Source organism: Anomalospiza imberbis, chromosome 20 (assembly GCF_031753505.1).
Source record: "Anomalospiza imberbis isolate Cuckoo-Finch-1a 21T00152 chromosome 20, ASM3175350v1, whole genome shotgun sequence".
NCBI classification, from domain to species: Eukaryota; Metazoa; Chordata; class Aves; order Passeriformes; family Viduidae; genus Anomalospiza; species Anomalospiza imberbis.
In genome coordinates this window covers 3,527,871-3,543,536 of record NC_089700.1, presented here as the reverse complement: position 1 = coordinate 3,543,536, position 15,666 = coordinate 3,527,871, and the positions used below count along the sequence as shown (strand labels likewise).

The window sequence follows — 15,666 nt, the reverse complement described above, 5'->3', positions numbered from 1 at the left end:
TGAATGAAATTTTTCTTTACAGTGTATGAATGAAAAGAAGGTTTTCTTTACAGTGTAACCTTTTTACATGGTAAAGAAGGTTTTCTTTCATGGAAAGTCACATTTCCATGAAGTTTTGCAGGAAGGCAAATGTACAGCTTGTGCAGGTAATATGGGGAGTAGGAATGATAAATAATACAGAGAATAGGAGCAGATGGGGTTTTCTTTACATTGTATCTGGAGAAAGTCACGTTTCCATGAAGTTTTGCTGGAAGGCAAATGTACAGCTTGTACAGGTAATATGGGGTGGAATACAGGAATGATAAATCACATAGAGAATAGAAATTTTCTGTTCCCCTGAAGTTTCTGGATAGAGCTTAAAGACTATTCTGGCTGATTTCAGTATCAGGGAAGAGGGATGGCTCATGCATTTCTTACACCACATATCTGCCTGTGGTCAGCCTCTACTGCTGGAAGCAGATTTTTTGGAAGAGCTGGAAACAGGTTTCTCAGGAGGGCTCTGCTAATAGAGCCTGTTGGGAAGCTGAGGGTTCTGTATGGGAGCTCAGAGCACGTTGTTATTGCTAATGGAGCAGGGCAGTGCCCTGTGGAGATACTGGCCTGTGTCCCAGGCCAAGGATATTTCTGCAGTATAAAAGCTGCATCACTCCGCCAGGAACTAATGTGGGACTAGGATGGCTCAGGCAGCATTGCTCTGGGTGGTGGAGATGACCTGATGGTGTCATTTGGAAGAGCTCAGTGTTCAGAGCTTCCTAAAAATCTGCTCACATATGTTTGTGTTGAAGTGGGGGAGAAACTGGTGACAGAGAAGGAGTATCTGTCCCTAGCAGCACGCACAGACTTCTTTAAAAGCATCCCAGACGTTTATTTTTATCTGTGTAGTACTGACAAACTGCATTTATAGTAGAATCTACTCCACTTCATCCTTATTTCCCCGTGTGATGGTGAATGTGCAGGGGTGTGCTGAGGCAGCTTTCCCTGGCTGTGGCCAGCCTGCAGCTTGTGACATTGGCACTTCAGATGGATGAGTTTGCCCATCAGACCCTCCCCATCAGCTGGCATGCAATGGGCACAGCCAGGCAGGGGACCTGCTGTGAGTCCCAGTGGCATTTGAGAAGTTTTTGAATCTGTGACCCCAGTGAGTGTGGCCATGAACTGGTTGTATTTCAGGATAAAAGCATCTGTCTGTTCCAAGGGGAGCATGATTAGCAGCCTGTGGAGTTCACTTGGGCTTAGCATTAGTGTGTTGAAAGCAAATGTGTTTGTGTAAAGATTTCTGGCAGAAATATTCATGTGGTGGGAATACACTTCCTGTTGTTTCTCTCCCCATTGTAAAAATATCCAGTTGTCCTGAGAAGAAGCAGAAAATCACAATATCCTGTGATGGGAGTGGACAGCTGATCTTTAGGGATAATGAGATGTGGAGAGAGGATGAACTGAAGTTCCTGTTTCCTCAAAGATGAGCAGCAAAATAGAGGAACATACTAAATTCACTGTTCCCTAAAGTTTAGGTGGTTCTGGCTGCAAAGTTAAGGATCCAGAGAGGCTCTCTAACAGAAGATTGAAAAACTGTAAAATCCTTTTATTCTTCTGGCACCTTTTCCTACTTAAATTCTTCTCTACTGCTGTTTTATCCTTCCCTGTGTCTTTTTATCTTCTTATCCACATTCCTGGATAATTCAGCCAGCTGTGTGGAAGCACCAGCAGCCCCAGGCTGCTTAATCCTGACTACACCATCAAACCTTGTAACCAAAATGTAGGACCAAATAATGAGTCAATCCAGGAGTAAGGTCATGTTGTGAAGAGGGCAAACTTTCAGGCTGGAGGTGATGGATGGAGATCTTTAGCTAGAGCACATCACCTGCCAGCAGAAGAGTTAGAAATCAAGTTTGTCTGTAAAATCAAAGCCAGCCCTGGGCAAAATGTGTAGTATGAGATGGAGTGGGTGGGAGATGCCACATCTGATGGCTTGACAGATAACAGGAACCTGGCTGATCAATGTTTCTCACCTCCAGATTCAGTTCCTTGTCTCCCTATTTTATGCTAAACAGAGCTGGAAGCTGCAGCCTCCTGTCTGACAGCTGTTCCTCGCCAGCTCTGCTGCAGAAAGGCTGGTTTTTCCTCTTCCTTAAGAAGAGCTTTTTGCTCTTGTCTGTTCTTTGTGCTGTGGTGCTGTGATTGGAGCATCCAGCCCTGACTTCTGTGTGAGGTGAATATCTGCAGGTGTCTGAATCCACCCCAGGTGTTGAACCCCTTTGTGGGCACATGGGGAAAAGGCCTTGATCCCTCGGTTCTTTGCTCAGGCTCCCTCCCCAGGATGTCTCTGCTGATCCCTTCTTTCTTTGTCTCTTGAAGCTGATGGAGGATGACTGACTCTTACTGCACTTTGGTGTTTTAGATATTTGTGAGCCCTCAGGAATACAGCTTTGGAATTCTCCTTGTGGTTTTCCCTGCTCTGTGTCTGCTTGCAGCTTTTCCTGGAGCCCTGCCAGCCCTCTGCTAGCTCTGACCCAGCCTGTGTTTGAGTCCTTACTCATGCCTTAATCATTTCCCATCCTGTTATTGCAATTCCCTCCTTGCAGCATCTGTAAATCTTTGATTCTCAGGGGTGCAGCCTCTTTCCTTTGCCCAGGAAGCAGTGTCCCCAGCTTCTGGCTGGGCCTTGCATTGCTCTCCTTGCTGTTAGGTTGGCATTGTCCCTGCTTTGCTCTGCTGCCACCTTTTTTCCTCCACATCCTAGCCTGCTGGCTCCCAGCCTCAGCTTCCTTTTGGCTGATAGGGTCAATTTTTAAATTATTTTTCTTTATCCATTATGAATGTTACTGCTTTTTTTTTTTTTAACAACTTAGTAATTTCCTTTAGTTTTCCTTTCTTGTCATAAAACTGTGCTTGTTGATGCAACATCCTTGCAATGAATTTGGAGGTTTTATTCCATTTGCCTATTGGGGAAGGGAATGACGTAAAGAAGGGTTGTGACTTCACTAATGAATTGTTGGTAGAGTTATGTTTAAGTTTCAGGATATCTTGGGGTTTTCTTTTTTAAAAATTTCTTGTAGATCCATAGGGTCAAATGCCCCTTTTTTCTGTGATAAGTTTTTGGATTTGTCTTTAAGGAAAGGAGCTGAAAACCCCATCTCAGGCCCTGGCTTCATCCTTCCTTCCCCTGCCAGTTTGGAGAGGCTGCCCTGAAGGCTGGTGAGACTCAGGGCTGTGCATGCAGGGCGGTGCCTTTTGTCAGGCTTCTGACAGCACAGCAGAGGCTTGGCAGGCGCTGAACGGAGGCTTTAGAATTCAAAACCAGTCAAAACCATTTCAGTTGCTCAAATCCCAAACTGTATTTAAATTCTTGTTGAATGGCTCTGGGAATTTTCACCTTTGGCCCAGGACTTTGATATTGATCAAAAAAAAAAAAAAAGTAAAATGAAGATGGGAGATGGGAGAAATGACCACCCTTGTTTTATAGGAGAAGAAATGAAAGGCTCTGACTCCTCTAGGGCTGCGTGGACAGAGCTGGGCACTGCTTTTTGGGAGCCTGGTCCACGCTTTCCCACTCATTCTTGACCGGATTTCTTTGTGCTCTTCTCTCCCAGGTGTGTGACCATGGAAGAAGAGGTGCACCATCAAGAAGCCTGAGCAGTGACACTGGGACAGCTCTTGAGACACTGGCAACAGGAGCCTGAGGTACAGGAGAGGAATCATGCTGAAACCAAGTGGACTTAAAATCCCAGGCAGGGCTGGGAAGCACTCCAGCCCCGTGGGACGGGCGTCGGGGACCACCACAGCTGCTGTCACCTCTGGCTCCAAAGAAGGTAAGGGCTCCATGCAGGGGCAGGAGCTGCCCCAGGGATTGCCTGGCGTGGAGGCAGTGGACTAGTGCAGCCAGTGTTCCGTGGGATGTGAAATTCCCCATCTGTATGTGGGTTGATGGATGAAAACAAGTGTGAGAGGGTGAATAAATGGGCTCCCTCTCCCAAGTAATGCACAGAACTGGCAAGTTGTGCAGTGGGTGGGAGACAGATGGATCCCCTGATGTTTAGGGCTGACAGAGGTACCTGTACAGACACTGGCTGCTAATCGGGCAGATGGGAACCTCCCCCATGACCTTAAACACTGCCCTGTAGCCACTGCTATTGGCCTGTGAGGATGCAGGAGTAATAACTGAGCACTGAAGGTGATTTGGCCTGTGCTGTTTATGTCAAATTAGTGCCTTTGTTTAAACAGAAACATTTGAAGCCCTAGGATTTGAATAATGACTTACCTTCACATACCTACACATCTTGCTGTTGGTTGATCTATATCCAGTGTATACATAAGCTATGCAGACTGCCCTTATCAGTATAACTAACACTTCAAAAGCAGCTGAGGCTGTGTTTTGCTTAGGATTCATTTTTCTGGCTTATTGGCTGGTGGGTTTTTTTTTAAATTATATATAATTTAGTAAATATTCAAGGTGGGAGTTTTGTATGTCATGTTTTTAATTTCAGTTTGTTAAAAAAGGCTTTCTTCTTGCTTCTGGGGAAACATACCAGGCTGATATATGTTCTATCAAAACTTGTCCTTTCACTATATTACACTTTCATCTGAAAAGGTCACTGGTTGCTTCTTTAGATCTGTCAACCTCTTGGCCTTACAATTCAGGCCACTTCCTGCATGCCTGGTTACTTTGCTATATGTTTCAGTCTCCAAAAATATGGAACATTTAGCAGAATCAGGAAAACTTTTTACCTCTCAGGCAGCGTTTTTAATCAAGGGCATAATATTGGTCAAAATTTGCTTGAACATGCTCGGACAAATTAGTCTGGGATAATAATGCTGCAAAATGAGGGCCACCAGACAATGCTGTCTCTTGTCAGAGTAATGCAGAAGTGTTAATTATTTAATCAAAACAAAAAAAAATACCCATCTCTGAGGTTCCTGTTTTGCCTGGGCACATTGGGATGGTGATTCAGGCATGACCTCTGGACAGGATGTTCACACAGACTCCACTTGCTGCTCAGCCACCGACTCTGCTCCCTTATTACACACCAGGGGCTATGCTTTGCTCATGGATTCTTCCAGCTGAGCTCTCTCTTCTTCCAGTGACCAATAGGGTATGAATAACCTCTGCCACTGTAAATTCTTTCCCCACACAGTATTGTAAAAGCCACAGCTCTAACTTGGCTTTTTGCACATCTGCACATCTCCCCCTCTTTTTTGAGGGGCCAATCACTGCTTGAGGTCCTGGGCAGAGTTCCAGATCCTTTGGTGTGATACAGCACTGTAGAAATTGGAAAGGAGCTGCTCTTCCCTTGCTGAGGACTTGGCCCTGTGTGTGGATATTAACAAATGTTTGGATTGCAGTTTTGTGTGAATGGGTTTTAGTATTAGAAAGCCTGATTTCTTTATTTTGTGCCCAAATCTAAGCTACCGAAGTATCCTTTTATTAGTTTCCTGGAGGAAAGCATAAATTGACAAATTTTGATAGGTTTGGCTGTGTATTTTGAAGTTATTCTTCTGACCCTGTATTTCTGAATTTCCCCCTTGTTTCTCCATGCCCTCAACTGTGATTGAGAAATGAACCTGAACTCCAGTGATGTGCCTCTATATCTCCCTGTTGTGACTCTCTCAAGGTGCTTTGGTCTGGATTTATAATTGCAGCATGTCATGGAGTTGCTTTCAGTTGATTTTAATCACATGAAAACATCAAAATGAGGGAAAAGATCTGAGGCCTCTCTTCCCTCCAGAGGCTTTGTAGTGGCAACACAGCAGGCACAGTTGGTGCATGTCTTGTGGTATGAAAGGGTCAGGCAGTGGCAGGGTCAAGGCAACCTCTGGGCTGAATGCAGTGCCTGTTTGCTGGAGCTCCTTTGTGCCTTGTTCAGCTCCAGCCATCTGTCACCAAGGGATGTGCAGCCAAGTACCCAGTGTGGCTCCAAATGAAGTCTGACCTTTTGCTTGAGGAGTTCTGAGTATTATTCCTGGAAAAAAGTGGGCATGGAGAAGGGGAGAAGTCTTGTGATGGTGGGTTGGTGTTGTGTGACAGAGGTACTGCTGCTCCTCTGCCTCTCAGGATAGCACAGGAGGCTTTGGGAAATTGTGGAGCTGCTGGAGCAATCACAGCACAGAGCCATTCCTACCTGGAAGGTGAGAACAGAGCACAGTGGGGTTACTTAAACAGCATGGGCTGGGTGTACAACAGCCCAGCATGGGCTGTAGTGTTATCTGTGCTCAGTGTCCTGCTCAAGAGCTGTGTCCCTGCATGGCCTGCACCTGCAGATCCTGCAGATCTCTCCAAAAGTCTGGCCAGCTGCCTCTTGCTCCTCTCCTTTCCAAAGATAGTCTGTGAGCAGAGTGTGCATCCCAAAATCCTGCTGGCTTGCCTATGTGCCCTTCTCTGAGAGCAGCAGCATCTGTGCTGGCTGTGGGGCCCAGCCACAGCACAGTCGTGGGGTTCAGCCTTTGGTAGGGAAAAACTACAAGAGAAAAGATTCTTTTTTTGTGTTACAGTGCTTTAATTCTGTTCCAGAGCCAAGTGTCCATGTCACTGAAACCCTGACCATAGCAGGCACTGATGTGAATTTTGGGGATGCCTGCAGCCAACGAATCTGGTGGTAGATGGCCTTGGAAGCTAGATTTCATTACATTTCCTGGGATTAATCAGATCTGGGCCACTATGAGGTCTTAAAGTTGTATGAAGGAGTCTCTGTGTGAGGTGTTTGAGAAGCCCTGCAGAGAAGCCATGAGCTCCATGACCTGTGTCTTTGCACTGAAAGTTCTTCCTGGGAGGCTGACAAGGTTTTCCTGACTCCACAAAAATTCATTACATGCCCCTGAACTCCTGCCTTACTCCTTGCCTCTGCACCTACCCACCTCTTGCCAGAAAAGCCAGAGGAGATGACTGCATTTTCTGGAGCTTGATGGGAGAAAACCAGAGTGGTTTGGGTTTGGGTTATAAAATACAGAGCTGCAACACTGATCTCTATGAATTTACTACCTTGGTGGAGGATAGAAATCTCAAAATCCTGACATGTAGTTGCAGAAGAGAACCATAAATCTAACACAGAATTAAACTGCAGCAATGCCCAGTCTGTTGCCTCTGAGATGTTCCTTGGCTGTGGGAACTTGGGGCTGGCTCAGAAAGACCCCAAATGGGGATAATATCTTTCAGATTGAGTGTTAAGAGAAGGTGCCTGTTCTCCAGTTGTACCTAAGATATGTCAGAGCCATTAGCTGCAAATGAATTTTTAAAAGCTTCACACTTTGATCCTCTTCCCCTCCCATAAGTTTATCAATTTTGTCTGCACAAGTGCAAGTGGAGGTACTTCCCTTTATTCTTACTCTGGAATACACAAAGTTGCTTTGATTTCTCCTTTTTCTTTTCCCCAGTGTTCTGCTCATATTCTTTTGCAGAGTCAAGTGTCTCTTATCTGTCTCTCATTTCTCTCTTCCTTTCTCAGGCATGGAGATTCCTCTTCAACATTTCCATGTACTCTTGACAGCTCACATCTTATGTAGCAGAAAAAGGGTCGATGCAGATGGGAGATGCTGTGTGTGCATGTCTGTAGAATTTCACAATTCATGGCTGTAGGTTTCTATAGAGACCAAATGTAGTCACACTGAGCCAGCTTGTCACACATGCTGCATCAGAGTTATTTTTCCTGGAAACATATTCAGAGTCAGTTCTGCTCATGGAATGTCCTGTGTCCTCTTTGAACTTTCCTTGAGTGGAGAGTTGTTGTGTCTCCTTACCTGAGCTTTCACAGAGCCATTGGGTATAACAGCTTTTGTGGTGGTGGTCTGGGTTAGGTACATTGGCTTGCTGTGGTTGTGGGGTTTTTTTAAAAAAACAGGAATTGCCATTTCCACTGAAAGTCAGTGGGCAGCTGACAAGGACTCCTGGAAGAAATTAGCCTTGAGTAATGTCCATGCTGGCTATCCCCCTCCCTTCTCTCCTCTAAAGTTGCAACAATGGAAAAAATAAGTTCTGCTGCTTTGCAGTAACTATTTTCCTTAACCAGACTGAAAATTCATCTCTAGCTGCCTCAGGAGAGGATTTCCCACAAATGTGTTGGTTTATTTCCCATGTTTCAAGTGAAGAAAGTCACTGCTCTTGACCCCACATTCAGGAGAGGTTTCTGTGCTAAAGGTGTGGGTCATGGATAAAGGACTCAATATAGTATTTGCGTTTCTTGTCACAAAGCTCATATGTCTCAGTTCCTTTCCCACCCTCCTCCTGGAAAAGCCTGCTTTTGCAAGATGGAAAGAGAATGGAAGCTGTGATGAATGGGCCCACAGAGCCCTCCCAGCTGGTGGAACAGGTGAAAGCTGCTGGGAAGAGAAGCATTCCCATTTCAGAGTGGGTTTTGTCTGCTCAGAGCAGTGTTAGAGTAACGTGGTTGGAGGAGAAATTTGCCTTTCATATTTCATTTGGCTGTCAGCTGGCTCCAGTGTTTGTTTATGGTTCTTAAATCTCCTGTTCAATTAAAAGAAATCTAGCAAAAGACAGAAGACAAAATAAATATTTGTATTTGCAGATGGAGCTGGGCAACACTGAGACTTCACTGCTGGAGGCAAAAAAGCCCAAACTTATTAAGTTTTCTGTGAGACTTATGTGCATCCAGTCAGAATCCAGCATAGACCTTGGGTTTTACAGATGGATCCTGTCTTTCTGAATGGGCAAGTGCCAGTATCTGTCACATGAATTTCATATTTAGGCATGCTAACAATATCAAAACTGTTTTTCAGCAGTTACCTAGTTTTATTGCCAAAAACTATGCTTTGAGAGCTAAACTATACAGCATATTGCTGGGAGCCTGGCAATGCCTTCTTGTTTTCATACAAGTGTACATGCATTATTTTTCATGAAGAATAAATGCACAAGGCTAATAATGTTGGCACAGTGTCTGCTTCTGCAAACACTGTGTGTTGCTTTTGTTCACTAAAAATAAGAGTGAAGCAGACTGTAATGTTCCCAGGCCCATCCAGAGAATGGGATGACTGGCTCCATAGGGTAATTAAACTAAAATATGCTGTAATGAGGGTTTGATAAGCCTGAGCTGGGTATTGGGTCCTACTTAGTTGCATTTGGGGTTTGGGTACTGATGGACTGGGGCTGGTCCCTGCTGGGGGACAGTTACTGCTGTGCCCTGGGGCTGAGTTTGCATGAGGGGGCTAACTTTTTTTTTAAAAGTTTCTTTTCTAGCCATGTCATTATGTTCTGAGGGCTGCTTCTAGTGTGAGACTCAGCAATTCTGTGGCCGGGTCTCTTTTGATCTGTACCTGCCTCAATTCTGCTGGAGGACCCTCAATCTCACCACCACCTTAGCTCTCCTGTGCATTTACTGCCTTGCTCTTGCCTTTCCCAGTGGAAAATCTTCATTCCTTTTTATTTATCTGCCACAGTGTTACCAGCAACATCTTGGTAAATTAACTTGGAAATCAGTTGTTCACCCCTCGAGTTTCTCAGGATGTTTTTTAAGTTAAATTGGCTCAATGCACAGCAGTAAGAAGCAATTTCTGTTGCTTCTAGAATCTTCTGTGGTAAAAAACAGAGGGAGGGATGGTGTCCTTCCTGGGGAATTTATGCCTCAGTATTAAGAGAGAACTCGGGGAGGTTGTTCTCAGGTAATTACTGATGATTTGGTGGCATCTTAACAGGGGCTTTTTTAATAAAGCTGCAAGAAACTGCTGAGGCTCTCTGATTTTGTATCAATCTATTAATTCTAATTCCCAAATAAATATTAAAGACACTAAACCTCTGTTTTGCCTGCAACAAAAGAAATAGGACTGTAATGTCCAGAGCAGCTGATTGACTGGCACAGACATAGGGACCTAATTCTTGTCTGTTCAAAGGCTTTGTGCCTCTTGATTAATATTAACTTGGGGTGTTGTGTGCTGGTGAATTGAGAGAGAAGACCCCACATCACGGGGCCAGAGGCTGCTATTATTTCTAGCAAACATTTGGTTTTGCTGTTTTGCATCAGGCCTCATGGAGTGATCGGTATTGTCAGCTCCCATCTGAGAGCTGTCCTCAATTAAATCCATGCTGCAAGCCTGGGATTAGTGATCCTGCTGGAAACGTGGCATTGGTGGTGGTGAAGTTTGATTAGCTCTTGCTTTATGTTAATGGCTCTGTATACACAGTGTCTTCAGTTCCTTGGGGAATTAGGAGGTTGAGGTGCCAGGGAGGTGTTTGAGGATCAAATGCCTCTGTTTCAGTGTCAGCAGATTAGCACTCCACTGGTAGCCAGAGCTGCAGGATCCCGGTCTGCACAGGCAGTCACCTGGTCAAGGAGTTAACAGGTATCTGAAAGAAAACAAGATTGTTTTCAGGGGCTGAACAGGAAAAACTGTAAATGAGAGCTGCTGTTTTGCTGCTCCAGGGCTGAGGTACAGCTGAGGAGTGGGACCTGCAGCAACCATGGCAGCAGCTCTGCTGAGGGATCATTAGAGCCTGAGTGTGTCCCCTCTTTGCTGCTGGGGGTTTGGCTGAAGTGCCCTGTGGGGAGGTTGTCCCTCCATACAAATCCAGTCACTCGTGGGCACAGATGCTGTCATGAGACCCTGCATGTTTGTTCTCATCCTCATGGCATATCCTATGCCAAAGTTTTCTGGCTTGCTTGTGGACCAACCACTTGACTATTTGCACAGGGCTTGTATTCAGCTCATACGTGCCTTTCATGAGCTGCTCTGCCTGCCATCCTGCACTCTGAAATACCTTTTGTACTGGGGTTTTTGAAGGGGATGGTTCCTCCATCCTTTCTGGTTCCCCTCCTAAAGGGAAGAAATACCTTTGGTGGCATTCCTCTCCCAAGAGGTGATTCAGTGCACTCCAAACAACATAAAATGGCATTGAATCAATCTCAGTTTTATCAGCTTTACAGGTAACATATAGAGATAACTGTGAGTCTGATTTTAATTGTCTTAATGATTGGATACTCTTAGGAGGATTTGATGTAGTTAATCCTTAATATTCAGCTCGTTCACTGTGGATGAGGCATGAGCACACACCAAAGACATATGGAGGTCAGACACCCTCCTGCTCTCTCTGTCTGTAGCTCTTTACAGAACAGCAGGGAAAGAAAATCTGCTTCCCACAGATGTTAGCTTATGGAGGCTGGAATATAATGAACTGAATCCTATTCAGCTGGGCTGGGGTAAGTCTGCAGAAGCATCACTGTGGTTGTGCTTATGCCCATCAGAGTAGGGATGCAGGAGGGATCTGCTCTTGCTTGTTCTGCCTCCAACAATTGCACTAATCCAGCTAGAGCAGATTAATCATTAAAGGCCTGAGCCAGTATTCATTGAAATTAAAGGAAAGATTCCCTTTGGCATAGATGGATTTGGGATAAGAGTCTGCAGAATTAAAGTGGCATCAGACTGTTGGTGCATAATATTTGCCATAGGTTGGAATTAACCATCACACACTGACCCTGCACGTGAGCATCTTCCTTGCAAGCAGTCTAGTAGGTGACTTGAACAAAAGCTTTAAAATACTTAGAATACAAATATTATTCTCTATTTATTTTAAGTTCAGTAGTATATTTACTTTTTAATGAAGATGTTAGTAAGTAAATGAATATCCATAAAAGAGAGAAACTGGCTTTTATGCAGGAGTGAGAACTGTAGGAAAACACTGGTTATCACAACACTCACTCTAAAATAATAAGAGTTGTCAAAATTGAGCTGTCAGTGACTTCAGCAGCTCTATTCAAAATACAGGTGCTGGTCTTTCTGCTACAAAATGTGTTTGGCAATGCTGTTTTCCAGCACAGTAAATGTGTGTCCTGTGTGCTACATCTGGACTGTGGGCCAGAGGATGCAGCAGAGCGCTTCACTCCATGCATGTGTTAGCAGAATTCTTTGTGAGAAAGGAAATGTTTGTGAATGGGGACTTGTAAATGGTCTCAGAGGAAGGCAGTGGTGAACTTAGCCATGAGTGCCTCTTAAAAGCTGAAGCTGCACCAAGGTTCAGGAGTTAATTTGTGTGAGGTAGTGCACTGCCAGTGCTCCAGTTGTAGGGCAGTGTTGTGCAGGAGTCAACTCTGCTACAGGGCTGTTCCCAGTCTGCTTGAGGAATTCCTACCAAGCAGGAGCTGTAAGTCATTCTCACTTTCTGTAATTTTAAGCCTCCTATGCACACATGAAACCTCTCTGTTCAAGACTCTGAATGCCTTACTACCTCCTGTAAAGCTTGAAGGCTGTGACAAATTATTACAAGTATTACCCATGTTTTACACAAAAGAAACTTAAAGAAGTAGGTCTTGCCCATGTCATCCTGTAAGTCAGAGGTGAAAGTGGAAGTTATCTTGGCCAGCAGATTTTTCTGACCTTTTGTCCTCCCAGTCCTGGCACAGGAGCAGCAGCTTCCCTCTCTGATGCCACTTCATCTCATCCTTTCCACTGACTGAAGTGTTGTGTCTGTAAACATTAGTGCCTTTGGAATTTGGCTGAGGGTGTGCAGTCATTGAGCTATAGGGTAACTTTCTGTCCTGCACATGCTTGTCTTATTTCACATTTAAATCTGCACAGTTCTTTAGGATTCGTGTCCCTGAAGATGATAGTAGCCCTTTGTATTGCTGTAGAACTTATTTCACAGAAATACTTTCTACAGAATATTTTATTTGGAGGTATTTGCACAGGGGAAGAAAAATCTTGCCAGAAATTAGCAGGGTTTGATGGAGATTTGAACAGAAGAATTTCAAGTGAAGATGATATGATGTTGAGAAAATTCTGAACCCTCAAAAGTGCTTGGGAGTATCATCCTCAGTGACTGACTCTGTCCTGGCTGGGTGTTCAGAAGATAAAAGTCTAAAACTGATCATCTGATAAAGAGATGAAGAAGTGACATGAGAGAGAGTTGGTCCACATGTGAGTGAGGTGTACACCATACTAGGAAGGTGAACTGGGAATGGGAGCATAGTGTGTGCCCAGTGGGGTCCTGTGCTCAGTCTTCTGTGCAGCTCAGCTTTCCAACTCCCTAGCTTTATCTGTGATCTTTCACTTCACATCATCAATTTCCCCACCACCACTCCTGGAATGGTGTAAGATGTCATTTCTGGTGGTCACTGAGGCTTGGATCTGTGGGGTTTGGGAACACTTGCTGTGGGGATCAGTGTTTGTATCATAGCTCATGTATTTTAGGATCAGATCTGGATCATGGTCATGTTTACTTTCACAAAAAAAAAGACATCCGCTGCAAATAGGTGACTTGGCTTTTCTGCAAATGATGCCTGTTCATGTACAGCTCATTGCCTTTTGAATTGGATACTTAGCTGTTTAAGCCAGGTATTTGGAATGAAGTAGATGACTCAGTGTTAATCTGCTCACAAATATCCTTTTTATTAGATTAGGCAAAGCCAAGCCAGCCCAACACACTCTGCATTCTGCGTAGCACGGGGCTGTGCACAATCAGTGCATTGTGTGCTGTGTAGCCTGCTCTGTGCATGGATGTATGGCTGGAGGAATAAATGGCTGATGAATCAAAGCTGTGTTTAGCACAGTGCAGCCCCAGGATTGTGCCCAAGTTTGCTTGGCAGTTATGAGGTGGTCATTTTTACCACTGCTATAGTTCCTCTGGGATCCTGGGGTGCTGCAGATGGCCCCTGGAATCTCCCTGTTTCAGGTGGATGACTCAGAGATGGTGCAATTGTACTGATGTCATATTTCTACTGAGGAGGGGGAAAAACTACAGGGGAGAAAGCCTGGTGCTTGTCTGTCTGCTGGTACCATCCCAGTGGTTCAAACTCTGCTGTTTCTCAGCATAGCTGGTCACACTGAAAACCAGCCTCTCAGCAGGCAGATAAGGAGCTAACAAAGCATCCTCCCTCATTCTTATGTCAGGTGTTAAGTTTTTCTACTCCCCTCAAGAGTAGCTGTAGACAGGGCATGAGGAAATGCCTTCTGTGGCCGCAGGCTGGCAGCTCTTGTAAGGAGCAGTTGCTGTGAAGGTTATCCCAACTCCTGCCAGAGGGAAGCAGGGCAAAGTAAAATTAGAAAGTCAGAGAAAAGCTTGTGGCTGTAGCAAAGAAACATTTCTGAGATTCAGCAGGTAGAAATGAGAAGTGGTTATCTGTCAAGAGAAGAGGAGTGAGGAAGATCTTACTGCTGTGCTGTATTGCCACATGTCTAGCCCTTATCATGGGGAGATTCCACGGTGCCAGCAGAACACTCGCTGCCTGAGCTTCCATTTGCACAAACGTACCAAAGAAAGGATGCTTTAAGCCTGAGCTGGGGGAGTGTGGGCCTCTGCAGTGGGAGCATGGGTATGAGTGGCACAGCTCATCACCTGTCACACCAAGGGGAATACTGCTCTGCACTCGAGCTGATCTGACCTGGCTGGGGTAACCAGATCACTGAGCACTCTGAGGATATACCAGAGTTTATAATGCTTGTTCCATAGCTGGAGTGCCCACAGGCAGTCTGTGCCAAAGCTGGAGTCAAACTAGACTGTTTCCTGTCATTTAACCTTTCTTTCCCATGGACTGTTAGAGGTACTGTCAGTCTGCTTGTGCATGGCTGCTCAGGTTATGTCCTATGAGTAAATACCCTGAGTTATGCACACACAGCAACTTCTCCTGCATTTGTTCCCAGTACAGGAAGCTGCTGGGATTCCCTAAACTGGCTCCAGCCTGATCAGAAAGTAATAATTGGATTCCAGCCAAAGCCAGGCTCTTTTTTTGGTGCCTTCTATTCTCCATTTGATTGGGACTGAGCTAATGCTGTCATTTCTGAATGACAAAGTCAGTGGCCTTTCTGTGTGCACCTGCTTGAGCAATGTACTGCGTGGCTGCTCATCTCAGTTAGTGCTGTAGGAATGTTCCCAGAGTCCATCCACGCGGGTTTTGTGTGGAAATGATGCTTGAGCAAAATTCCAATATGTAAAAAGGCTGTGAAATTTCAAAACCCTGCTGCTCAATTAGTTCTTCTGGTGGGGGGAAAGCACTATGCTTTACTTGGCTGCTCTTTACTGTGTTTGGTGCTCAAGATAAATTTCTCCAGTTCAGAACGGTCCCAAGACTGTTGCTCTCTCTGTGCTAGTGCCAGTGTTCTGCCTGGGAAATCGTTTATAAATGTCTTATTAAAGACCTGTGTCTGCCTCCTTTTCTTTCTTTTTGTCATTGGCTCAGCTCCCTGAGAGCAGCTGTCTTCACTTCCATCACAGCAGCCCCCAAACCACACTTGTGCCTTCCAGATTCGCACAGCCGAGGAACAGCAGACAGCTGTGCACGCGCGTGTGTGTGTGTGTGTGTGTGTGCTGGGGTTTGTGGGCATGGGGCTTTAGGCTGAGCTCCTCCAGCTTCTCCATGCTTCTTTGAAAAGAAAGGACTCCAAGAAATCAGCTTTGTGCTGGTTTCATGGAGAAGTGAATCCACGGGTGACTGCAGCTCTGCAGCCGAGGTGCGTGCGAGTGTGAGCTGGGCGTTCACTCGGGCTGCTGGAAGGAAGCTCCCCGTGCAGGGCAGGAGCCTTTCTTGTGAGTATCACCTCTCCAGCTGGTGTTTTTGCTCTCAGGGCCATCTCATAGGTTACCCTGGGCTGCTTTCTAATGCTCCTTTCTGCCCTTAAGTCTTTCATTACTTGCAATGGTCTGTGCGAGGTAACCCAGTTTGGCTATGGGGCTAGTGGGACAAAACCTAGTGAGTCTTTAGAGCTAAGGGCTTGCTTGAAGAGAAAACTCTATTTTCT

General features: G+C 45.2%; 1 protein-coding gene across 3 annotated transcripts in view; it reads left to right on the top strand.

Annotated features, from left to right (window-relative positions):
• The first annotated feature begins 3,590 nt into the window (after positions 1 to 3,590).
• The window catches only part of CLIP2 (CAP-Gly domain containing linker protein 2), a 62,554-nt gene continuing 50,478 nt past the window's right edge, over positions 3,591 to 15,666 (top strand). For all 3 annotated transcript variants that reach the window (XR_011005392.1, XM_068210177.1, XM_068210176.1), the window contains exon 1: positions 3,591 to 3,809. Coding sequence is in view for 2 of the 3 variants with exons in the window: in XM_068210177.1 (XP_068066278.1) it covers positions 3,698 to 3,809 (112 nt within the window). In the remaining variant the exon portion in view is untranslated. The remainder of the gene's footprint in view (positions 3,810 to 15,666) is intronic.